This window comes from Pseudochaenichthys georgianus, chromosome 14, assembly GCF_902827115.2.
Source record: "Pseudochaenichthys georgianus chromosome 14, fPseGeo1.2, whole genome shotgun sequence".
In the NCBI taxonomy this organism is placed as follows: Eukaryota; Metazoa; Chordata; class Actinopteri; order Perciformes; family Channichthyidae; genus Pseudochaenichthys; species Pseudochaenichthys georgianus.
Window position 1 is genome coordinate 11,308,922 of NC_047516.1, and position 23,353 is coordinate 11,332,274.

Genomic DNA, 23,353 nt, shown 5'->3' on the forward strand with positions numbered 1-23,353 from the left:
CAAGAGCAATGAAAGGAGTATTTGAACATCCATAACATGCATGTTGTTTTAGGAGTATAATAATTATCTATAATATAGTCTATTATCTATAATTATCTATGCTGGTTGGTCTCCCAATCAGCACAAATTATGTCCCCATAATGAAAAAATCCACCATCCCCCCTGATTTTTTATTACAACTTGAGTACTGGCTATAACCCTGAAGTGAAATAAGTATTTGATACTGGAGGGTTTTTGTTTTATTCTTATCTAAAAATAGAGGGCTGATAGCTCATATATCCTCCTGGGACCCAGCCCATTGAAAATGAACACTGTAGTGGACATTTTGTTAACATGCATCTCATTTTACTCTTTTGAGCTACTCTATCAATCCCTGATGTACTGTACAGAGGACATCCTGGTCTTTTCAGTGATATGTCATTGGTTAAAATTGCATGCTGGGAAGTTCCTCTTTCTTTTCATCCAAAATGGCTGGCATACGAAAAACAAAATGGTATTGAAGCAGTAGGAGAAGTCAAATATTGTTGAATAATTGAAATGTTTACCATGAAAATCATATATGTTCTTGTTTATTAACATGTGAGGAACTATATAATTAGTTCTGAAAGCAATTAAATAATTCAAGTTTTCAAATAACAGCCCTTTTATAAATGTCCATTCTAGTGGACGTCAGGACCGTCTTCATGGACTTTATGACTCAATATTGTTGCAGGAGACAGAACTGAAGCAGACATTTTCTGTACCAGATAGTTCAGGGAGATTAAGATTTTGAGCTCTCAGATGATGAGAGAGGGGAGGATTTCACACCTGGGATAGAAGAGGGTCAAGAAGAAAAGGGGGGAAAGATGCAGGAGGCTCCATGAGCGCACAGATAGATACATAGAGACAGATAGGAACAAGCTGGAAAGACATGGCCCTCTGTGGGCCAAGAGTAGCACGTATGTCTTATTGTTGTTTTTATTTTAAGTGGAGCCATGAAAAATGAGAATTGTCTCAGGAATGCAAGCTTTGTTTCTATGAGCAGGTCAAATGGAGACCACATCCATACAATTAGTCAAGATGACCCTACAGCCCATGCTGACTGGAGTCCAATGAGGTACTTTCCCAGTAAATTGACTACAAAGTCTTTGAAGATCTGGAAAGATTCACCAAAAACCAAGCTGGATTTGTATTGACCAAATAAACAGCAATGTTCAGATCAATTAATTATTCATGTTTTAAATAAAGGTGAATGTATTATTGTATTAATATCACTCTATAACCATAATACGTTACATAGTCCATCTGTTAATTTTAAGTCTAAATTGCAAGATGTTTTTTTTTAACCCTAAACAGGTAGGAAATCACAAAAAAAAGGAAATTGGAAGACACTTTTTTTCCTCGGGTCCCAGGAGGATATGAGACTTCAACGATCTTTTATTTTGAAACTGTACATCAGATTGTCCTGATTCTCCCTAGGTAACTAGATGGGGTGTCCTGCTATCACCCTGAAGTGAAATAAGTATTTGATACTGGAATGTTTTTGTTTTATTCTCATCTAAAAACAGAAGGATGATAGCTCATATATATATGAGACTTCAAAAGTCTTTTATTTTGAAACTCTACATCAGATTGTCCTGATTTTCTCAGTGACTAGATGGGGTGTCCTGCTATCACCCTGAAGTGATATTAGTATTTGATATTGGACTGTTTTTGTTTTATTCTCATCTAAAAACAGAGGGATGATTTTGAAACTCTTTAAGTTTTACATTCACTCAGTTATAATATGGTAGTTATACGTAGTTTGTCTTACATTATTATTGATCACATTAGGCCTATATAGTACATATTTTAATATGTTTGGTATAATTGTTATTGACCGAATAAGCACTTTTATTTTGAAGGCAGTTTTTCCAGGCCACTACCGTAATGCATAGGATATTCGCGCACCGCGAAACAACGCGGATGCTGGCTTGACTGTGTTTTCCGAAGTGAGTGAAGGCAGGCTTGACCGCAGTTTCTTTTCTCAGAATTAGCACTGACTTGATATTATCAATCTAATACTAATTGCAACATAGTCTTTTCTACTCAAATGTACTTTTCCCCATAGGAATACTATGTAACACAAGCCTCCACGCTGAGTTTAAACCTTCACCTGTTCCATGTGGACATCCCTTCCTCATAATCAGGGTCAAAACATACCTGCCGCTACTTCGAGTGCGACTCAAGTCAGCTGACCAAGAACCGACCAATCAGAATTCGTCCGCCGTTGTAAATACACGGTTATTTTGAGAATGTGTAAAGAGCCAACAGTGAGAGCGAGGAGACATGACGGTGGAAACAAGTGGTGAGTAGGTTATATACTTGGCTTTGAACTTGTCCGGGAGTCTAACATTTTGTTATGTTTAATACTATAGTTGGGTAACTGGTGGCTGCTTAACTGCAATATTGATCCAAAACCTAATCAGTCTTATAGGCAGCAGGTGTTGTTTCCAATGAGGGACAGCGCAGTTCATATCCTGCATGTTCGGAGCTCAACGCTATGTTTAATTTTAATCAAATAGTAACACTTTACGATTTTTCTAGGCTATGGTATTCTTAAATATTACTTTGACTAAATTGTTTTCCTATTTTGACTATCTATCTTTGTAAACATGTAATTTAGTCTTATGAGCATCCAATGATAATAGGATGCATTATAAAGCAGTGGTTTGTTTCAGTCAATTGAAAACGGATATAATATTCTTTGTATTTCTGAAGCTACAGCTCGAAGATTGTCTAAATATTTAAAAACAAAATCAGTATAATTTTTGGTCACTACTCTTTCTTCCTCTATTGTCATCTGCACGAAGATAATTTTGCACTGTGAAGCTCAAACATCCAACATAACAATAGACAAACCACATTTTGATTGCAAGAAGACTTCATATACTTGGTGTGTTACACTTGCCTTGAAATATGATTTCTGTTCTTTTTTTAACTTAAACTTAGTATGTATTTTGTTCAACAACAAACCGAGGGATGGTGGTTGTTATTCCCAAGAATGTGCCTGGAAAAAGTGCTAACTGTAAGAACGATGGATTATAATTGGATTATATAAGCCTCCAGTTGTAACTTTTACCCCAGGCTGCACAGCACTCGGATGATTGTTGCAGCATGGAAAGTTGTAAATCAGACTGAGATCTGACTGTTTAATGCCTCAAATATGTGTGGTGAAAATCAGTGAGGGTTCATCATATGAGGCCAACACTGGAGGTTTATTCATGCACTGTATTGCATGTGAATTGATTATCACACAATAAATAAGTCAAATAAAAAAACACTGTAAGCTGTGTAACACTGTTGAAGACAACCCAGTGTTTTTTAGTTCTTTGGAAAAACAAAAACTTGACTTTAATCATAAAGTAAAAAAAATGTTTTGAAACACCCTTTTGTTATCCAATCAAACTAGGATGAGGCCATCTTCATTAAAAAATGTTATCAGCAATATATTAATTATTTTATCTTTGGCCAAATGTCTCAGTTTCCTCCAAAACCATCCATTTACGTAGACAATTGTATTATTTATTTGTGACGAAAGATTGTTTACCTCCTTAATTATATGCTTAAATTAAGAATCTGTATTAATCCTTCCTGGAAAGACAAACCTTGTATTTGTTATTGTGTTTACAGACACGAGGGGAGCTGCCCCGAAAAACAGCGGCCGACAGGTAAGACCAAAACACCTGTAAAACTCTTCTGTCATATTACCATGGGTCTCCTGCGGCTCAACCCTCCTACAACCCTCTAATCTCGGTGGCATCTCATGAAAAAAACAGGCATTGAGAAGTTAATGTTACATAAGTCAAATTCCTCGTACGTGTAAACTTACCTGTTAATAAACCTGTTTCTGATTCTGACAACCGGTTTATAGTTTAATAAACCTGTGAGCTACAAACTCAAGTCATTTGTTTCAGTGCTTGGACATTCTTTTTTCTGCATAAGAGGCTTACAAGTTCAAACGACAGAATTATTGTATGATTTGTGCTGGAAAATGTTGAAATGTAACTATTATACGACATGTTTTCAGAAAACCTGCATGCTTCTTTTTCACCATGTTGTCTCTGAGACAGTTCATGTTAAAGTCAACACTGATGATATTAGGGTTGGCGAAAAAGCTTATTTCAGATAATGTCACATAAAGATAAAGATATAGAAGCACTGTATTTCTGTCTGCTACTCATATGGGTTGATATTATATCAGAACAAATATTTCAGTTTTTACACTCAGACATTTTTTACTATGATATATATTTACGCAAGTTTTTACCTAAGTTTCAGCCTCCTCTAAGACTCAAAAAACCCAATCTGAATTTAAACTAAACCTTTTTAATATTGCCTTTCTTCCTCTCTTTGTGACACGTGATTTGTATTCAACATGGGTTTTGTATTTAAAACACGTTTTACATAATGCTTCCACCTGCCTGTTTTGTTTTCCGACCGGAGCTCTGTCACTTCTTTCTGTTTGCCTGGTTGTTCTCTGGGACAGGCTCGACCTGACAAGTTGCATTTTTTGAGCCTTGAATGTGACCAAGAGGATAATGGATCATGCATATTTATGGTGCTAATTTCCTGCCATAACTCCACAAACAAACTAAACAGGTTTTACAAATGCCTCAGGATTCACTAACACACACAATGTGGTTTGCAAATACAAAACACCATCTACAAACTGATGCATTTAGTTTTGTAAAGAAAAAACGTATCTATCAAACAAACACATAACATTTTAAATCATGTTTCAGAGAAAAATTCTACGGAGCCTCCTAGGGGACATGGAGAAGAACAAAAAAATTATTTGAAAAAATAATGTACTTGTAAAAAAAAGTTGTGTACTTGTAAAACCTATGCTGAATTTGTCTCTGAAACATGATTTATTAGAAAAATGTTATGCGTTTGTTTATGTTTTTTCTTTGCAAAACTAAATGCATTAGTTTGTAGATGGTGTTTTGTATTTGCAAACCACATTGTGTGTGTTAGTGAATCATGAGGCATTTGTAAAACCCGTTTAGTTTGTTTGTGGAGTTATGGCAGGAAATTAGCTCCATAATATGTATGTTATGCTGATGGTATGTATATTGCTCATGGTAATATTATTACCATGAGCAAGGTTAATGACAGTTCAATCTCCTCCTGTAGAATGGGAGTGTGCACTATATTTAGAAATAATTATATGATTGGGTGTTTGTTTGTACATTCTTGTTGATTACATTTCTTACATGTTACTTACTCAATACTGTGGGCAATCCCCACAGGAGCAATTTGGGGTGAAGTGTCTCAGGGACACAACAACATGCTGACTGCAGAGGGGTTTGAACCTGTGCTCCCTTGATCCGAACACCAACGCTCTATCCACTGCGCCACACGCCTACAAATGTCATTGATAAATTGTCCTTACAAGGATTAAGTATGCATTAGTATCAGCGGACAGTTCTGTCAGTAACATCGTTCCCACTGTTGTAAGGTTCCCATGGCTGTGCAAAGGGCAGCCGGAGTAAAAGCTTGTTTTAAAGGTCTTTGAATGTGACATCAATCCCTGGATTTATACCCACTGAGTGGACTGATTCTTTTTTCTCTCACTCTGGCTGGATTAGATTTTGCTTTTATTAAAAGCACTCTACAACTGACATTAAGTATTAAAGATAAAATAAATACTTGGATTCTCTGTAGCTGAAAATTAAGTTCAAATGTTGTCAAAGGGACAACATCATTTTAAATCTGTTTAGGTCACACTAAAATAATTCAAAAGTGTTTATTGAAAACCTTAATCTCAGATTCATTTACTGTCTGGTCAACACTGTCAACACAACTCATTCACATTTCATATATGGATTATTGCAATTACAATAGAGAAAATGTGGCTTTTAAAAGGTTTGATGCTTTTAACCTACACAAATATATAGCTTTTGGAATATGCCTCTGCTTTATTTAACTTCATATAAAACAATTTCCTTTACATCAATATTTATAGTCAAACATTATTCATGGGACAGACATGTGATGTGACTAATGTTCAAGTGGATCAATGCAAAAACAACTTGGAATCTTTCCTATCAAGTCCAAAAAACAATGTAATATAGTATGCTTAAGATAACTATAATCATTTTAAAGCACATTGATGTTTCTCTCCTGCTGCCTGATGTTATTTTGCCCTTCAATCTCTTGTTTCTAATGGTTCATAATATCCAGGGGTGCACATCACTTTTTTGCCCTGGTTCTCAAAGGAGCACCTGGAGATGTTGCTTGGTGCGCATCCTTAAAATGAAAAAAACCGGACCTTTTGAGGGGTAGGCTATTTGACTTTATGAACGGGGGGGGGTTACTGTGCAGAGCGCATAAAGCAGACCCTTCACGCGATAGCGAGGGGTAGAGCGAGGGATCGCAGAAGCCGTGGACAGATTAAAACAATTAAACTTAAATAGCTTGCGAATTATATACCCTGCTATTTTACCAGTTCTTATGCAACTCGCAAATCTCTCTCTCGCTCTCTCTCTCTCTCTCGCTCTCACTCTCTCTCTCTCTCTCTCTCTCTCTCAAAATGTTGGTGCGCAAATGATCCGGTGCTCTTTTTTGGCAGAGGGTGCACCAGTTATGTGCAGCCCTGATTATATCCATGCAGTCCCATAGTGTGAAATTCCTTGCTTACAACTAGATACAGTGCTGCATCCTCATGTAGTTTTAGACTCTTTTCTGCAGCCTGTGATGTCTCTGTGGGAAACGCTGATGAAGCTCCTCATCATGAGACTGCACAGTATCACCAGAGTAACGGAGAGGCTCATAGATGCATCATTGTTGCCTTTTCTCCACCTAGGAGGGCCCTGGAGGACTGTGGGACTCTGTGAAGAAAGCTGCTGTGGTCATCGGATCTGGAATCTTATTCTTGGCTGCATTCGGCAACTCCCTGACATGGTGACAAGTTACAGTGTTACAGTAATACAAACCAATATCTTATCCTGTATTAACTTGAGGAGAAAAGAACAATTGACCTTGAAATTGAGTGTAATTTGTGAGACACAATTTGTGTATAGGATATTTATAAAAACGTTAGTGTTCTTGTCATTAAATTAACTTAAGGAGAATATATACAATTGAACTAAAAATGAAAGTAACTTGACTGGTGCATACCAATGACCACGTTATACAATAATTTGAATTCTTTAATTTACAAATATTACTTGGAAGACTGAAAACCAATTGGCTAAAACATTTTTAGTGTTGATTCAGGAGGAGAAAAAAGTGTTTCAAGAGAGGGCATGATGTGACAGGGTAGTTTCTACAGTCCTCTGAGTTTCATTGTTATGTGATATTTGACAAGATTTCCTTTCCCAGGCATCTTCAGAGATTCTGGGGAGCTTCAGGAGATTTTTGGCAGAACATGTGGACCAAGGTGTACGTGGGCTTTGAGGGTCATGAGACTGCTTTGTTCTACTTGGGTAAGAACTAACAACACAATTGATTTTTTTTCTTTTCCAAAAACATGTTCTGTAGAAAGTGCACTTTGCAGCCAACACACTGTTACGGACGGTTCATATCAGAGAGGTCTTTTTGAGGTCAAATCGAACACACTGATCTGTTTCCTACACGTTAACAGAATGACTGACTTGCTTTGATCAAAACATGCTTTTGTATTTTAGGTTTTTTCACAGTACTTATAATAAATGTAGTTCTTAATGTGATTTTACAAATGATTGAACACCAAACTGGGAATTGTGATCCTGCACAAAAGAGTACCAGCCCCAGAGGAAAAAACACATTGTTTAGCTTGGAGAACATTTGTTTAGCTCTGCATATCAAAGAATGACCTCTGGTGTCCAGTTACTCTCTTGTATGATCTAGCCATCATGTTGTTGTTGGTGTTGTGTCAACTGTCTAGCTGTTTGCACACACAATCTAATGTAGGACGTTATGTGCTGACAGTCATGCATTAACAGATAGGGCAAATATTGCTGACAGTGAAACATGTAAGGTTCTTTCTCCAAAGTAATTATGTAATCGGTCTTAAGGTAAATCAATAAAGAAAAGGCAAAGTACAACCAGTTTATCTCTGTGATTATGTTTATTATCTTAGATTGCTCAAAGGCTAAGTCCATTTTCTAGTGAGCTCAGAAATAACAAGGCCAGACTGTTAAAACATGCAGAATTTATCATGAAAATTGTTGTTTCTTAAAAAAAAAAAAGACGTTTTCATTCTTTATTAATGTTTAAATATTGAGGTCCAGGTCTGAGGCAGGTTAGTTGTCCCTCTTTGACGGTAGTTTCTCCACAGGCACGATGTTGGTCCCCACTCTGGCGTTTTGGGGGACGAACTGTCTGTTGCTGCTGGTGGACACCACCGGGAAACCCTCCTTCATCACCCGCTACCGAATCCAGCCGGACAAGAATAACCCGGTATGTTCTGCACTGAATCTCTTCCAGTTTCACTTTAAATACCAAAACAGCACCACCACTATTTTAAACTAGGCATTTGATTATCACTGAGATACAGACTTCCACTCACTCTCTCCTCCTTCTACCAAAACTGATACTGCATGAACGGCCTCTAATTTAGATGTATTTTCTAACCCTTTTTAACCTTTGAATCAGAAGATAGATTATTTTATAGCATTTCGTGTGTTTACGGATAATAAATCCATCTAATCTCATTCTCCTTATCTTTATTCACCCCTAAAACGCCAGGTTAAACCAAGCATTATTGTAAGGATAAATTCATCCATTAAAACATGTCATAGAGATTTCACAATACATGAAAATAACAGGGAGTAAATTAATAAAATGGCATAACTAATTATATTATTTGTGTCAACATTTGAAAAATAAATACAAAAAAATGAATTAATAATGAAAAAAATTCAATTTAATAATTATTATAATATTCTGTATTTATCGATGTACATGTATTTTCCTATTTATTTATATTGAATTTTATCTAATTTAATTTATAGATTTTTCAACTTTTGCAAAGTATTATTTCCTGTGCTCCTTTTGGACTCTTATAATCTGATATGTATTGCGTGCATGTTTATGAACATCCTGAGTGCTCTGATGAGCCGTGTTCACCTGGCCATTGGACCAAAGTCCTGTTTGTTTAACAGACGTTGATGGTTGGCCGAAATCCATCATTCATCCATCTTGCTCTATACTTCCAAAAGATTAAGTGTGTTATCCCAATTTCAATATGCATAATATGTGTGCGGCACTTATAGGAGTACATTTTTTTTTTGCATAGCATTGTGTCAGAAACTTTGTTATGAAGCTGCAAAAGTCCTTTTTTGTGTCCTGTGAGCTTTCCAAGGCACGTTACTCTGAGTCAAAGAGACGTGACTGATTGTAACCTCCTAACCTGAGCCCTAGTTGTCATAAATAAAGACCTGTGCTGTTTTGTAGCATACATTTATCTTTTATCAAGCAATCTATCCATATAGCTTAAATTGATGCCCCTGGTCAGTCTTCCAATGGAAACTTAATAAAACCAACCAAACACTAAATGAATCTCACTGTAAAACTGTCTGTTTAAAAAGGCTGATGTAGGTTGTTATGTTTGTAATTTGATACACATTATATCACAGAACTGTACTGCAACTGGGCAACAGTTCACATGTGTACATTGCAGACACACACAAAGGGCCATCGTGATATGTTTATAACTCACAGGGTCCAGAGTTTATTGGGAACAAGTTGACTGTTACACACAAACTGGAGATATCTTCTGTCTTCAATTTAGTGAAGCTGATAACTTAAACTACACTCAATGCTTGCATGTCTTTGTTATAAACATTTTGTTAACCTTATGAGCAAACTTCACATGGGAAAAAAAAATCAGCAACAACCTACATATAAGCTGGAGATGTTCTTAAAAATGTGCAAAAGAGAATAATGACCAAATATACTCCAGGCATTTCAATGTAGGTAATGTAATGTCATGAAAATGCAATATATTTGTCAGTAAAAATACATTTATACTTAGTGTTTACCCTGTGATTCCCTCCTGGTCTTCCAGGTGGATCCAGATAGGCTTCGCCATGTGTTGAAGACCGTCCTCTTCAACTATGTGTTCATCTCGGGGTCCATGGTGGTGGTGGCTCGATCCCTGATGACCATGAATGGAAACCCCTGTGGCCCCGAGCTGCCCGCCTTCCACTGGGCCCTCGCAGAGCTGGCCTTCTTCTCCCTCCTGGAGGAATTTATGTTTTACTATTCCCACAGGTTTGGATCCTTAATTATTTTATTGACACCTTTGCTTTTATGACTGTGACATGACATAATGTATCCTTTTTGAAAAAAGCCCTTTTGGTGGACTATCTGTTTTCATTGAAAAACTGACCTTTACACATCACTGCCACCTAGTGGTAAATGTGAAGGATGTCAACAGAAAGAAGACCAGACATTTAGTTTTCACATAATGTAGTACTATTTTTTTGTTTCTACATATTAGAGTTTAATTATTTTTACATATTTTCCCGTTATGAATTTTGTCAACATACTATACTATAATTGTTTAGACATATTTTCAATATACTATAATATGAGACATTTTCCACACACTATTGCATGACCTGTATGTTTAGTAGTTTTGTATTGTGTTATTAATGTCTTTTATTGATGTACCATAGTATAACAAAACATTTTTTTAACATTCTAGTATGTTGTTTTCGTCATATTGTATGACTTTTTCAACATACAGTATGATTGTTTTGACATTTGTTCAAGAAACTATACTATGAAGTTTTTTTGCCATATATTGTTTTTCATTTATAAATTAATAATTATAATTATATTTTGCAAATACTTCTGTACTTTTACTTTTGACTAAAGGACTTTTTGTGTGTTGTTATTACTTTTATCCAACCAAAGGATCTGAGTCCTTCTTTCACCACTGCAGCAGTATTCCAGTAAACATTACGTTCTGTTAAGTTAAGTGTCTCAGTAAGTAACCACATAGTTATCCTCATCTTCTTTCTCTCAGGCTTTTCCACCATCCCAGCCTCTATAAGAGATTCCACAAACAGCACCATGAGTGGACCGCCCCCATTGGAGTGGTCTGCATCTACGCCCACCCTCTGGAGCACATGGTGAATACCTCCCTCCACGCTTTCAGTTCATTTTCTACCTCTCTCAGAAGTTTTCACTATATTTGCTGGTTATTCCTCGGTCATTAAAAGCAGTTTGTCCCTCCTATTCTGCCAGATCTCCAACATGTTGCCGGTGGCTCTCGGGCCGGTCCTCCTGGGCTCCCATGTGACCACCACCGCCATGTGGTACAGCTTGGCTCTGATCAGCACCACCATCTCCCACTGTGGATACCACCTCCCCTTCCTGCCCTCCCCCGAGTTTCATGACTTCCACCACCTCAGGTGAGCCCAGTAGCTTTATTTCAACTTGCAAAAATCCATATAAAATATTAAACAACCGTCAGCAGGATTGAGTCAATAGAGGTGAGATATAGTGCCTCATAAATTAAAGGTGGGGTAGGTAAGTTTGGGAAACCGGCTCAAGATACACTTTTTGTTATATTCCATGGAATGCTCTTAAGATATTCATTGCTATCGGGATGTTAAGTGCTTTAACAAATCCATAACATTTCATCTGTGGAAGCTGTAGTACTGTAAAAAGCACGACCAATCATTTTAGCCGGCCCGGCTAAAATAACTGGATGGCCTACCTGCCTGTCAGCCTTCCATCTGTGCACAAACTTATCCCGTGCCCTCATTGGTCATGTGCGCGTTTGTGTGTGTTGGAGGAGGGGCTCTGTAAGGAAGTGGCAGGTGTGGGCCATATTCCAATATCAATCAATCAATCAATGTTTATTTATATAGCCCAATATCACAAATGTTACATTTGTCTCAGTGGTCTTCACAGTGTGTACAGAATATCAGTATGACAATACGACACCCTCTGTCCTTAGACCCTCACATCGTACAAGGAAAAACTTCCAAAGAAAACCCAGTTTAAAGGGAAAAATGGGAGAAACCTCAGGGAGAGCAACAGAGGAGGGATCCCTCTCCCAGGACGGACAGACGTGCAATAGATGCCGTGTGTAAATTGAAAAGATAATACATTTGCAACATAGGTAGTCCAAATGTTTGGAAATGCATGTGTGTATAATAGGAAGATGAATCCACGAGGATATCCATCCAGGACCTATGATCCAGGACCACAGCCACGACTCAAGATCCAGCGCTCGCGATCCAGGACACAGGACCGCAGGATCATCCATGACTCCGGATCCCAGCGTATATAGACACCAAAAAGAAAGACATTTGGGGAAGCTGGGTTAATCGGAACATGAGAGTACACGGGTATAGACAGAGAGAAGGAAGAAGTAAGATGTCCCCCGACAAACTAAGCCTATATCAGCAAAACTAGGGGCTGAATCTAATCAGCCCTAACTATAAGCTTTATCAAAAAGGAAGGTCTTAAGCGCACTCTTAAAAACGGATAGGGTGTCTGCCGCCCGAACACAAACTGGAAGCTGATTCCACAAATGTGGAGCTTGATAAGAAAAGGCTCTGGCTCCCATTGTACTTTTAAAGATTCTAGGAACAACCAACAACCCTGCATTCTTGGAACGCAATGCCCTAGTAGGACATTAGGGTATAATGAGTTCTTTAAGGTAAGATGGCGCCTGCCCATTAAGGGCTTTGTAGGCGAGAAGAAGAATTTTAAATTCTATCCTGTGTTCTATAGGGAGCCAGTGTAAGGCAGCCAGAACAGGAGTAATGTGGTCCCTTTTCCTAACGCTGGTTAGTACACGAGCCGCAGCATTTTGAATCAGCTGAAGCGACTTGATTGACTTCTTGGTACTCCCTGATAATAAATATACAAAATATACTTTTAGAATTTGCTCAGGGCCAATTGAAAATGGACAATGGGAACATGCCACCCAGATTTGTTTACGGCAAGAAAAATATAGAATTTTAAATTTTCCTATTTAAAGAAAAAAAAAAAAAAGAAGTCATCCTCAGTTGATCTATTTCCTCCCTGGTTCCAGGTTCAACCAGTGTTTCGGGGTCATCGGCATTCTGGACCGGCTCCACGGCACCGACACTAAGTTCAGGCAAACCAAGCAGTATGAGCGGCACGCCGTCCTCACAGGCCTCACCCCTCTGAACGACAGCATCCCTGACGCACCCAAGAAGGGCCAGTGATGACCCCTGACCTTTAACTTCAGACCTCGACAAGTTTGTGATCAAGAAATGTCCAATCTTAAATTGGATTATTATTTATTCAATTCCAATGATTTGAATCCAGAAAACCTGTTGTTTTAAACTGTGAATGTCTGTCGAACACTGGCCACCAACCCCATTAGACATACAGATCAAATTATGCTGTTTATTTGTATCTTCCTGTGACCTAGAATTGTTTTAATGGAGCTCATGATTTCACTCACAAGTGCTAAGGATGCAGAGCAGTCAATAGTTTAGGGTTATTTTCTGTTCCATCTGGATATGAAAGTTTACATTTGTTCCAAAACACTATGGAGAAGTTTATGGAAGCTCATGTCCTTGTCCACCAATAAACAAATAGATGAAAAGGAAAGCATGATAACTCCCAGTAATAGTCTATTTGCCAGCTTTTACAGTCCTGTTGTGAAACCAGAAATGTATAGTACGGGTCACCAGCACATAGAAACGGCCACATGCCAACTTGCATATGTTGGGCAATTTGAGCAATAAGCACAAGTGGCTTTAAATAAAATGAATGGCATTATAGCAGAGGCAGACGATAGTAAACAAAATGCAGATTATTTTGGAGTGGTTTTTGAGGTTGCTATGTCCATTTCTTTTTCAGAATTAAAATAATAATGATTTTAATCGTGTGCTTTCTACAGCCAATGGTTGCGACACTACTCTTGGTAGTGGAAATCAGCCCACTGAGAATACAAATATGGCCACTTTCTGGTTAAATTAGCAATTTGTTATCCTGATGTCAGAAATTGATTCAGCATCCTCAATGACAAGTTATTGTTTTACTATTTTCTGCATATACGCTATAATGCCATAACTTTGAATAAACACAACTAATGCTAATAGCCCAACATATGCAAGTTAGGATCCGACAGTCTCTTTGTGCTGGGGACCCGTATTACATTTCTAGCATAAAAAGTTGGTGTACTCAACATTTCCAGGTTCACCATGCTGGCAACTAGAGTATAAGTCAATTTTATTTACTATGACTAACTCTCTCCATTTTGCTTTTATGGTGGAATGATTGTCCATAACACAAGTCACAAGGATCAACAAGTAGCTTGTTTGTGGACCAGATCCCACACTTAAGGAGCATTTAAATAAATCATATCACTTTTCTACCATCACATCTTCTCCGGTGACAGAGCCATGTTTACCCCTCACTCTGTTGCCCTCCGTTAATGTTTTGCTCATCTTATTAAAGAAAGGACCCTTCAGTTGACATCGTTTTCTTGTACTTGAGTTTACATTTCCACTCATCCTCACTTGTAAACTAATGACATGTTCAACTTTTTGTCATGAATCATAGCTTCAACGTGAGCAAACTTTTTTTCTACTCTTGCACATTAATCTAAATGTTTTAATTCTTAAAACACATTTGGTATTTTAAGTAATGTTAAGTATCAGCACTTCGACTGTTCCCTAATGCTCAGGCAGAAGATACTTTTGCACTTTCCATTTCTGCCTTTAAACATATCCTTGGATGTAATGTATATTAATTGTGGCCTTAGTAATGATTGTATAATAAAGCATGAATGTTCAAGAGCCCAACTACTGTGATCGTTTAATAAAAGATTGTAAGAAAATGTGGATTTTGTTTTTCCTGTTGCAAAAAAAACTATCCAAATCTATCCGATGTCAGGGAACTCACCAAGTGTCAGAAAACACAACCCTCTCTTTTCCTCCATACCCAAATCTCTAAAAACGGGGCTGCAACGGAGCTGATACAGATTTGAATTTAGAAAAGGGGTGCCCTTCTGTTTATTCTCCGCTGTTGACGCTCTGGCTCTTTTTCTCCCTCCCAGCGTTTGCTCCCTCGCTGTAATTCTCTCCGGTAGTCCACCACCAGCAGATGACAAACACCCATCTCTCCGCCTCTTCCAAGGAACCAGGGGACCGTGCAGCAGTTTCAGTTCGATTTTATTTGCCTTTAAGATGTCCGTTGAAGTTTAAATCAAACAAAATTAGAAAAGTGCCGGTCAAAGGTCATTTATTGAGCTTTAAAACAAATGAATAACCACTCTTTATAATCATAAGAATAAAACACGGAGGACGGAGCCTCTCTTTTCCTCCCCCTCTTCCGAGAGCCCAGCAGCTGATCAGAGCACACTCCCCTCTCCTGCAGGGGGCGTGGTCAGCTGCAGCTCATTTGCATTAAAGCTAGTCACATAATTAGCCCTTGCAAAAACAGGGGTGGAAAAGAGCAAATCGAGCGAAATGAGGCATGGCTAAAATGCATGATGTGTTTGGTATTTTGAAAAAGAATACTTCAGACATGTTTTATATAGGTATGGCCCTACAATATATTTGTCAAATATAGCATGATAGGTCCACTTTAATCTTTGGAACGGCTACATACATATACAGAGACATGGAGAAATAATCACTCATAAGTCAGTGTTTGAGGTTTTTTTGTCCGTTTTGTGTTTTTTTTCTTTATTAAAGGAAAAGCATAATTACTACAAATTACAAATAACACTAATAGCGAATCACATCAGCCTACAAAGCAGATATTATGAATATTAAATGTTATAATACAAGATCTCATTCAAGTATTTTACATTTTATATATTTTTTTTGTTCCTTTTTTCCATCTTTTTTTCCTCATGACAAGCCTAGATATAGTAATGCAATGAACTATCTTAATGGTTCATATACAGTTATTTCTTATTCATATGGCTTTATGGAATTTTGTCCTTTTTTTTCAGTCACCAGACATCAGCCGTAATCTTCTGAACGACATCACAAGCCCAAGTTGGGCTCGTAATCTTCTGAACGACATCACAAGCCCAAGTTGGGCTCTTTCTCTTCTTTCCGTCTCTTCCTCTTCCCACGTCCATCACTCCTCTCTCCGATGAGCAGAGTGTGGCGCCCCCTAAAGTTTGTCTGAAAGGCAGAACACTCCTGAAACCCCCAAATGTCCGGTGACAGGTGATGATCACATTAGAGAGAGGGATCATGTGACTGCCCCAGCAAGAAGGTCAGACTGCCAGATCTCCGGCTGAGCCATTCGAAGGCTCGGCTGGTTTAGGGCCACGTTGTCTTCTTTTCTGAATGTTCTGTAGCTCATATTTTAACCTCCAGTAAACACTTTTTTATGCATCAACTGTAAGCTTCTGTAACTGATCCAAATCTCCCTGAAGATAAAGCAACAAAACATTAAAAAGGAAGAAAAGAAAAGCAAGTACAACTTTGCAATTTCGTGTTTCCAACAATTGTGGATTCAAAGGAAGAAACAGACAGGATTTTCTCTCTGCTAGAACATCAACCAATAGGCTGAATGATTATAACGCAAAAAGGACCAAAACTTTAGTAAAAAAAATAAGAAAAAACATGTTTTGATTTAAAAAAGGAAGGGTCAGGCTTGTCCAAACTCTTAATCCGTCAAATGTATTTTAACTCACGAAGGATCTCTTTGACAGTTAATAATGTCAAACAGAAAATGGCTCAATATTTTCTTTTCCAGAACTTTGTGAATTTCTTCAATTATGGTCCTCAAATCAAGTTTTTAGACTTGGCAGACATGTTTGTCGAAAAACAGGGGTTTAAATATTAGAAAAATTAGTTTTTTGAAGTTCAACATCTTTACTAGAAGAAAAAAAAAAAAGAGAAAATAACTGATTTCAACGTGAAACACTATAAACTTACAGCTTTAGTTTTTGCACTGAACACTCGCTGACGCCCTGATGCCAACATTCCCTTTTGTTGTGAATTATGTTCCCGTTTCTGAAATCCACAGATGTTTGAAACAGTCTGACACAAACCCTGCCTCCACTATAACAACGCTAGAAACACTGCAAATTGAAATTAAAAAGCATTAAAAAGATAATCATGAGACCTTTTAAAAAAAAGAAAAAAAGAAAAAAAAGTTAAAGAGTACGTACACGTGTAAGGCAAATATATAATCTGTTCTATAAACAATAAAACAAGTAGCAGGGAGCTGTAATCATTTTCTCTTCATCTGTCAAATTCACATTTACATTAGTGGAGGAAGAAATCTTCTATTTGATATCATCAGTACTGGATAAAGATTTAATTATCCATACGTGACTGTAGGAAGTGTGAAGACAGAACAGAACTGAGTCCAGTCTTGAATTTCTCTTGACAGCGAGGCAAGACATCAAGCTGCGTGTGTGGAACTAGCTCACACTGCTACATCTGTACCTGCGCGTGGAAAACACCTGTCAGCGTTCATGCCTGTAACTGATCTGTGAATCTGAGGGTGGGACAGGAAGTGGTGGCGAGCGCCCGAGGCCCGGTCGAGCTTCACGTTGAAGTTGGAGGCCGAATGTCTGGGCCTCGGGAAGCGTCTCCACCCACGGCCCTCCTCAACACCATGGCTTCTTCAAGTAATCCAGATTGATGATTCCAGTCCTGGGTCGTCACTGATGGTCGACGGATGGATGGATGTCACACGGATGGATAAACGGATGGACGCAGCTTGGGAGGCGCAGCGGGGGGGGGGGGCGAGAGAAAGTCGGGAAAAGCACCCAAAAAGGAAGATCAATCGGTGATTCAATCCCTTCCCGACTTGGCAGCCCACTTAAGTGTTTTTTTTTTTTTCGGGAAAAAGGCGACAAACTTCCCGCCAGGTTTGTTTCAGCACAAAAAGCCACGACTTGCAAAATACAGGGAAGAATTACAGGACTTGTAACAGACCAAATGACACTTGGAACGGAAGACAGTTCAGAAATAGTGAAGGAGGGGAGTGAGGGAGGGGGGGTAAGTGAAACAGTTTGGCAGCACCACCTAGTGGCCTTTGCTGGAAAAAAGGTGACCGGATATATGGTTGATTCCAATGCTGTACAATGGACAATAAGGTGGCGGGGCACATGTTAGAAGCAGTAAAATCATTAAAATAAGGCAACTTTCAATGATCGTGTCCATACTGGGGGATTGGTATACGTCTTTTTTTTCTCCTCTCTTTTTATCATTTGGTTCTTTAATATTTAACCATCAATGTCCAGCCATAAAGTAAATCAAATATTTTGAATTTGAAGCCCCTCAACTGAAATGTCAGTCGCTCGGTTTAAACCACTTTGGTCCGGTTGGATGTCAGGAGCAGCACGGCCTCGCACGCCGCCGCTATCCGGCTTTCAGATGCTCAGTGTCCATCAAACTATTTCCAAGTCTCCAATCTCACCGCATGCCAAAGAAATAATAATCATAAATCTGAGAACTGAGGGAGGAATCAAATATCTTACGGCCAGCAGGACAGTGATCGAAAAGGGGTCCCAGTGACAGAGAGGGGGGTCAACATGAAAATATATTTAAAAAAAAAGAATGAATAAAATAAAAAGAATTCCATGGTAGTACGTCACCACCGAACCATCCACCGTGTGGACTGGCAATGATTTGTAAGAGAAAAGAAAAAAGTGTTTGACACCTCATCCATTCCTTGCCTCATCAAGACAAAAAAAAGTATCTTCTTCCTCACAAGCTGACAACTAATTGAAAAACCGAGCCATATTAATTGTTTGTCTTCCTTATTTCTTAATAAAGTTGGTTGAAGTAAAAAAAAATAAAATGCAGAAGTGGACTACCCCCCTCTCCTGTGGGGCAGACAGAACCAGCGACTAGCAGACGTGGTTGAGTTCATCATGTGGGCCGGCGTGTTGGTGGAGTTACTTCAGTGTCATGGTGTCAGGAGCGGGGTCAGCGGGGTCTTTCTGGCTGCTGGGTTTGGCATCATCCTTGGCTGCGGGGCCCGGGGCGAAGGGGGCAGGGCTGGGGCCCGAGCTGTTCTGGCTGTGGGGCCGGCTGGAGGGCAGAGAGGGGTGCCGGCGGCGACTGTCTCCGCTGGACGAGTGTCTCCTGCGGCCCCCTTCCTCCATAGGCGGCTGGAACCAGAAATAGGGAGGTTAGAGGGGCGAGTCGTTTTTTAAAGCACAAAACCACAATCAGTGTGATCACTTTTAGAATCAGTTTACTCATTAAAAATAAGGTTTCACAATTCTTGATTCAAATGTCTTACTTTCAGTTAAATGACTGGGGATAAGAAATAACCTGTGCCAAAACTACAGGGTCATGTCTTTTCTACATTTTCAACAGACATATGCTCAGGTGAGGTTCTGATCTTTTTCACAGATGCTGCCAATCAGCGGTTAAATACCACAAAAACATTTACTCACGTCAATTCTGAAATCTTCCAAACGTTTGAACTTGTGCAGGTACTCCTGCAGCTTGGGGTCGATCTCCATGGTCTTGGCTTTAGAGTATTTAAGGAAGGCCCAGAACTTCTCTAGTCCATAAAGCTGGCCTGAGGACAGAAAAGGGAAAAAAAGGTTAGTGTATCTTTTCCTATGAGAGACGAAAGCGTAACCAGAAACATGTTGGTATTTTTGTTGCTGTAATCAATCATATAATACCCTCTGGTCTGTGTGTTATGCTGTTTTCCCCCCAAATAATTCTTACCAGCTTCGTAGTCCTTCATGGTCTCTTCCTGGAAGTCCTTGAAGATGTCTGGCCTGAACTTCCTCTCTAGACCGTAGCTGTAGTACCTGAACAGGCACTCCAAACCGTACCTGAAACACACAACAAGTTACATTTACATTTTCTTTTCCATTATTGAAAAAAAAAAAAGAAAGTCTGGTCTAATTTAACAACCCACCTAAAGCTCCCAGTAAGAACGGATTTTAGGACAGAACATCATATCTCCTCAACAACTACCCTATTACTGACAGATTATCTACACTGAACAAAAATATAAATGCAACACTTTTGTTTTTGCTCCCATTTTTCATGAGATGAACTCGAAGATCTAAAACATTTTCTATATACACAAAATAACCATTTCTCTCAAATATTGTTCACAAATCTCTTTGCCGAGATAATCCATCCCACCTCACAGGTGTGGCATATCAAGATGCTGATTAGTCAGCATGATTATTGCACAGGTGTGCCTTAGGCTGGCCACAATAAAAGGCCACTCTGAAACGTGCAGTTTTGCTTTATTGGGGGGGGGGGGGGTCCGAAAACCAGTCAGTATCTGGTGTGACCACCATTTGCCTCACGCAGTGCAACACATCTCCTTCGCATAGAGTTGATCAGGTTGTTGATTGTGGCCTGTGGAATGTTGGTCCACTCCTCTCCAATGGCTGTGCGAAGTTGCTGGATCTTGGCAGGAACTGAAACACGCCGTCGTATACGCCGATCCAGAGCATCCCAAACATGCTCAATGGGTGACATGTCCGGTGAGTATGCTGGCCATGCAAGAACTGGGATGTTTTCAGCCTCCAGGAATTGTGTACAGATCCTTGCAACATGGGTCCGTGCATTATCATGCTGCAACATGAGGTGATGGTCGTGGATGAATGGCACAACAATGGGCCTCAGGATCTCATCACGGTATCTCTGTGCATTCACAATGCCATCAATAAAATGCACCTGTGTTCGTCGTCCATAACATACGCCTGCCCATACCATAACCCCACCACCACCATGGGCCACTCGATTCACAACATTGACATCAGAAAACCGCTCACCCACACGACGCCACACACGCTGTCTGCCATCTGCCCTGAACAGTGACAACCAGGATTCATCCGTGAAGAGAACACCTCTCAAAGGTGCCAGACACCATCGAATGTGAGCATTTGCCCACTCAAGTCGGTTACGACGACGAACCGGAGTCAGGTCGAGACCCCAATGAGGACGACGAGCATGCAGATGAGCTTCCCTGAGACGGTTTCTGACAGTTTGTGCAGAAATTCTTTGGTTATGCAAACCGATTGTTGCAGCAGCTGTCCGAGTGGCTGGTCTCAGACGATCTTGGAGGTGAACATGCTGGATGTGGAGGTCCTGGGCTGGTGTGGTTACAGGTGGTCTGCGGTTGTGAGGCCGGTTGGATGTACTGCCAAATTCTCTGAAACGCCTTTGGAGACGGCTTATGGTAGAGAAATGAACATTCAATTCACGGGCAACAGCTCTGGTGGACATTCCTGCTGTCAGCATGCCAATTGCACGCTCCCTCAAAACTTGCGACATCTGTGGCATTGTGCTGTGTGATAAAACTGAACATTTCAGAGTGGCCTTTTATTGTGGCCAGCCTAAGGCACACCTGTGCAATAATCATGCTGTCTAATCAGCATCTTGATATGCCACACCTGTGAGGTGGGATGGATTATCTCGGCAAAGGGGAAGTGCTCACGATCACAGATTTTTTCAGATTTGTGAACAATATTTGAGAGAAATGGTTATTTTGTGTATATAGAAAATGTTTTAGATCTTTGAGTTCATCTCATGAAAAATGGGAGCAAAAACAAAAGTGTTGCATTTATATTTTTGTTCAGTGTACCTTTCAAATGTGTTACTGCTACTTATATTTACACCCATTCAGTGTTCAAAGGTCTCACCTGTATCCTTCTTTCCCGTCCTCGACCACCAGCTGTCTGAACTCTTCGTACATCTTCCTGTTGAAGTGATCCCGCAGGAAAAATGACCAGAAGCGGAAGAGTGTGTTCATCTCCTGTGATTGGCCGATACCCAGCCGCTTTCGCTCTGTGATTGGTTGAAGAAGAGACATTAAGATGACAGGCTTATATTAAAATATAAGATTAACAGTAAAACATCAAGACATCAAGTATGACGTTACCTCTAATTAATTCTGCAGAATGGATAGTAGAAGTGTTTACCGTTTAGGCAGCGCCGGCGGTACTTGTGGTAAACGTGTTGCGTGAAGCCGTTTTCCTTGAGCAGCTCATGTGAGGGGTGCTGGAACTTAGGGAGGGACTGAGGTGTGCAGCCGATGTTACCCATGACGGGTGTGCCCTCTGATGGGCTGGCAGTGGAGCTGAAAGGGGGGGAGGATAGAGTGAGTATTAGCCACATCAAATCTTAGAGCTACGTCAGTGAAGTGATGTTGTTGGGCTATCATAAAGGATATATTAAGGGGACTACATTTCAGTAGTTAAAAACAAAAGTTAAGCCTTAATGAGGCTAACCCTCTCCTGAGTCTGTTTCTAGACATGAATGAGTCATAACATTAATTAAAATGTAGGTAAAGCCTCCCAATTTACAATACATTTAGAACTGTTTCAAGATCCAAAAAATACAACAACTTTCATTATTATATAAAAAAATATAGTGAGTTGTCAAAAAACAAATAATGAAAGACTAATTTCCAATTCTGCTAGAATTTAAGAAACATTTTATCTGAAGTCTTGTACTGTTTTACAACAGAAATCAGATTTGTCTCTGTCCAAAAGGAGAGAGTGCAGAGAGAGTGCAGAGAGTGAGTCTCACCTGACAGAGGTGGTACGGGAGCGATGCTCTCTGGAGTCCATCACCCAGCCCACGTGACACTCCATGGGAGGGTTGGAGCTGTGTCGGGTCTTCCTCTTCCTGGGCGTCTGAAAGTAACAGAGATAAATAACATGTTAAGAAAACCTGGAACAGAGTTTTGGGGATTATATTCTATTATTAAGACTATTTTGCAGGTACTATATATTGCATACACACGTGGGACTACATATTGAGTCCTATTATAGAAATATTGAACTGGTTAAGAGGGGCATGTGCTTTATGGTCACTCTTTAGGCAACATGTATCCTTTGTAGGGTTTGACTCGACATTGATTTTTAAAATTGTCAGACGCCGACCTGACTGTTAACCCAGCAACATTTTGTCAAACCACTACCGATTACAAATGGTTTCTTTATCCTAATAAAACTAGCTATTGGGACAATACAAAGTGAACATCCACTAATTTAAGTCTGTCCCCCTCACATGGGAGCCGTCTTACCTTGGCATCTACAGGTCGACTCTCCTTCACCACGGGGTAGAAGCGCGGCGTCATGGTGGAGTCCTTCCTGTGCGGTGTGTGCGGCGTGCGGGGCGTGCGGGCACTGCGGTAGTTGGGCGAGTCAGGCACGGTAGTCGGAAGCGAGCGAGCTATTGAAGAGGGCTCAGGGGCTCCGAATAGTTTGTTCGCCAAAGCGTCTGTGGGGACTGAAGGGACATTTTTGTATTAAAATCAGTATAAAAAAAAGTAGCTGCCTTAATACTTTAAATGCAACTCAGTGTGTCGTTTGAAATGACCAATAGTGAAGTAAGACTTTTGAATAACATTAAAAAAGAAGCAAATGTTGAAAATGTTATAAATGTCACAATAAGTTGTCGTATAGCAGAGCCTTAAAAATGTATAAAAGATA

General features: G+C 39.6%; 2 protein-coding genes across 2 annotated transcripts in view; one reads left to right on the forward strand and one right to left on the reverse strand.

Moving 5' to 3' along the window:
- The first annotated feature begins 2,114 nt into the window (after positions 1–2,114).
- faxdc2 (fatty acid hydroxylase domain containing 2) lies at positions 2,115–14,788 on the forward strand. Its single transcript, XM_034098207.2, has 9 exons — positions 2,115–2,326; positions 3,652–3,689; positions 6,830–6,927; positions 7,348–7,451; positions 8,285–8,406; positions 10,016–10,221; positions 10,982–11,087; positions 11,203–11,369; positions 13,007–14,788. The coding sequence occupies exons 1-9, from the start codon at positions 2,308–2,310 to the stop codon at positions 13,161–13,163; spliced, it is 1,017 nt and encodes a 338-aa protein (XP_033954098.1). The 5' UTR covers positions 2,115–2,307; the 3' UTR covers positions 13,164–14,788.
- Positions 14,789–15,602: 814 nt separating this feature from the next.
- The window catches only part of larp1 (La ribonucleoprotein 1, translational regulator), an 87,465-nt gene continuing 79,714 nt past the window's right edge, over positions 15,603–23,353 (reverse strand). Inside the window, 7 exon segments of the mRNA XM_034098617.1 lie at positions 15,603–19,042; positions 19,334–19,461; positions 19,617–19,726; positions 21,557–21,701; positions 21,836–21,993; positions 22,446–22,552; positions 22,945–23,150. Of these exon segments, the coding sequence (XP_033954508.1) occupies positions 18,827–19,042; positions 19,334–19,461; positions 19,617–19,726; positions 21,557–21,701; positions 21,836–21,993; positions 22,446–22,552; positions 22,945–23,150 (1,070 nt within the window). The 3' untranslated portion in view covers positions 15,603–18,826.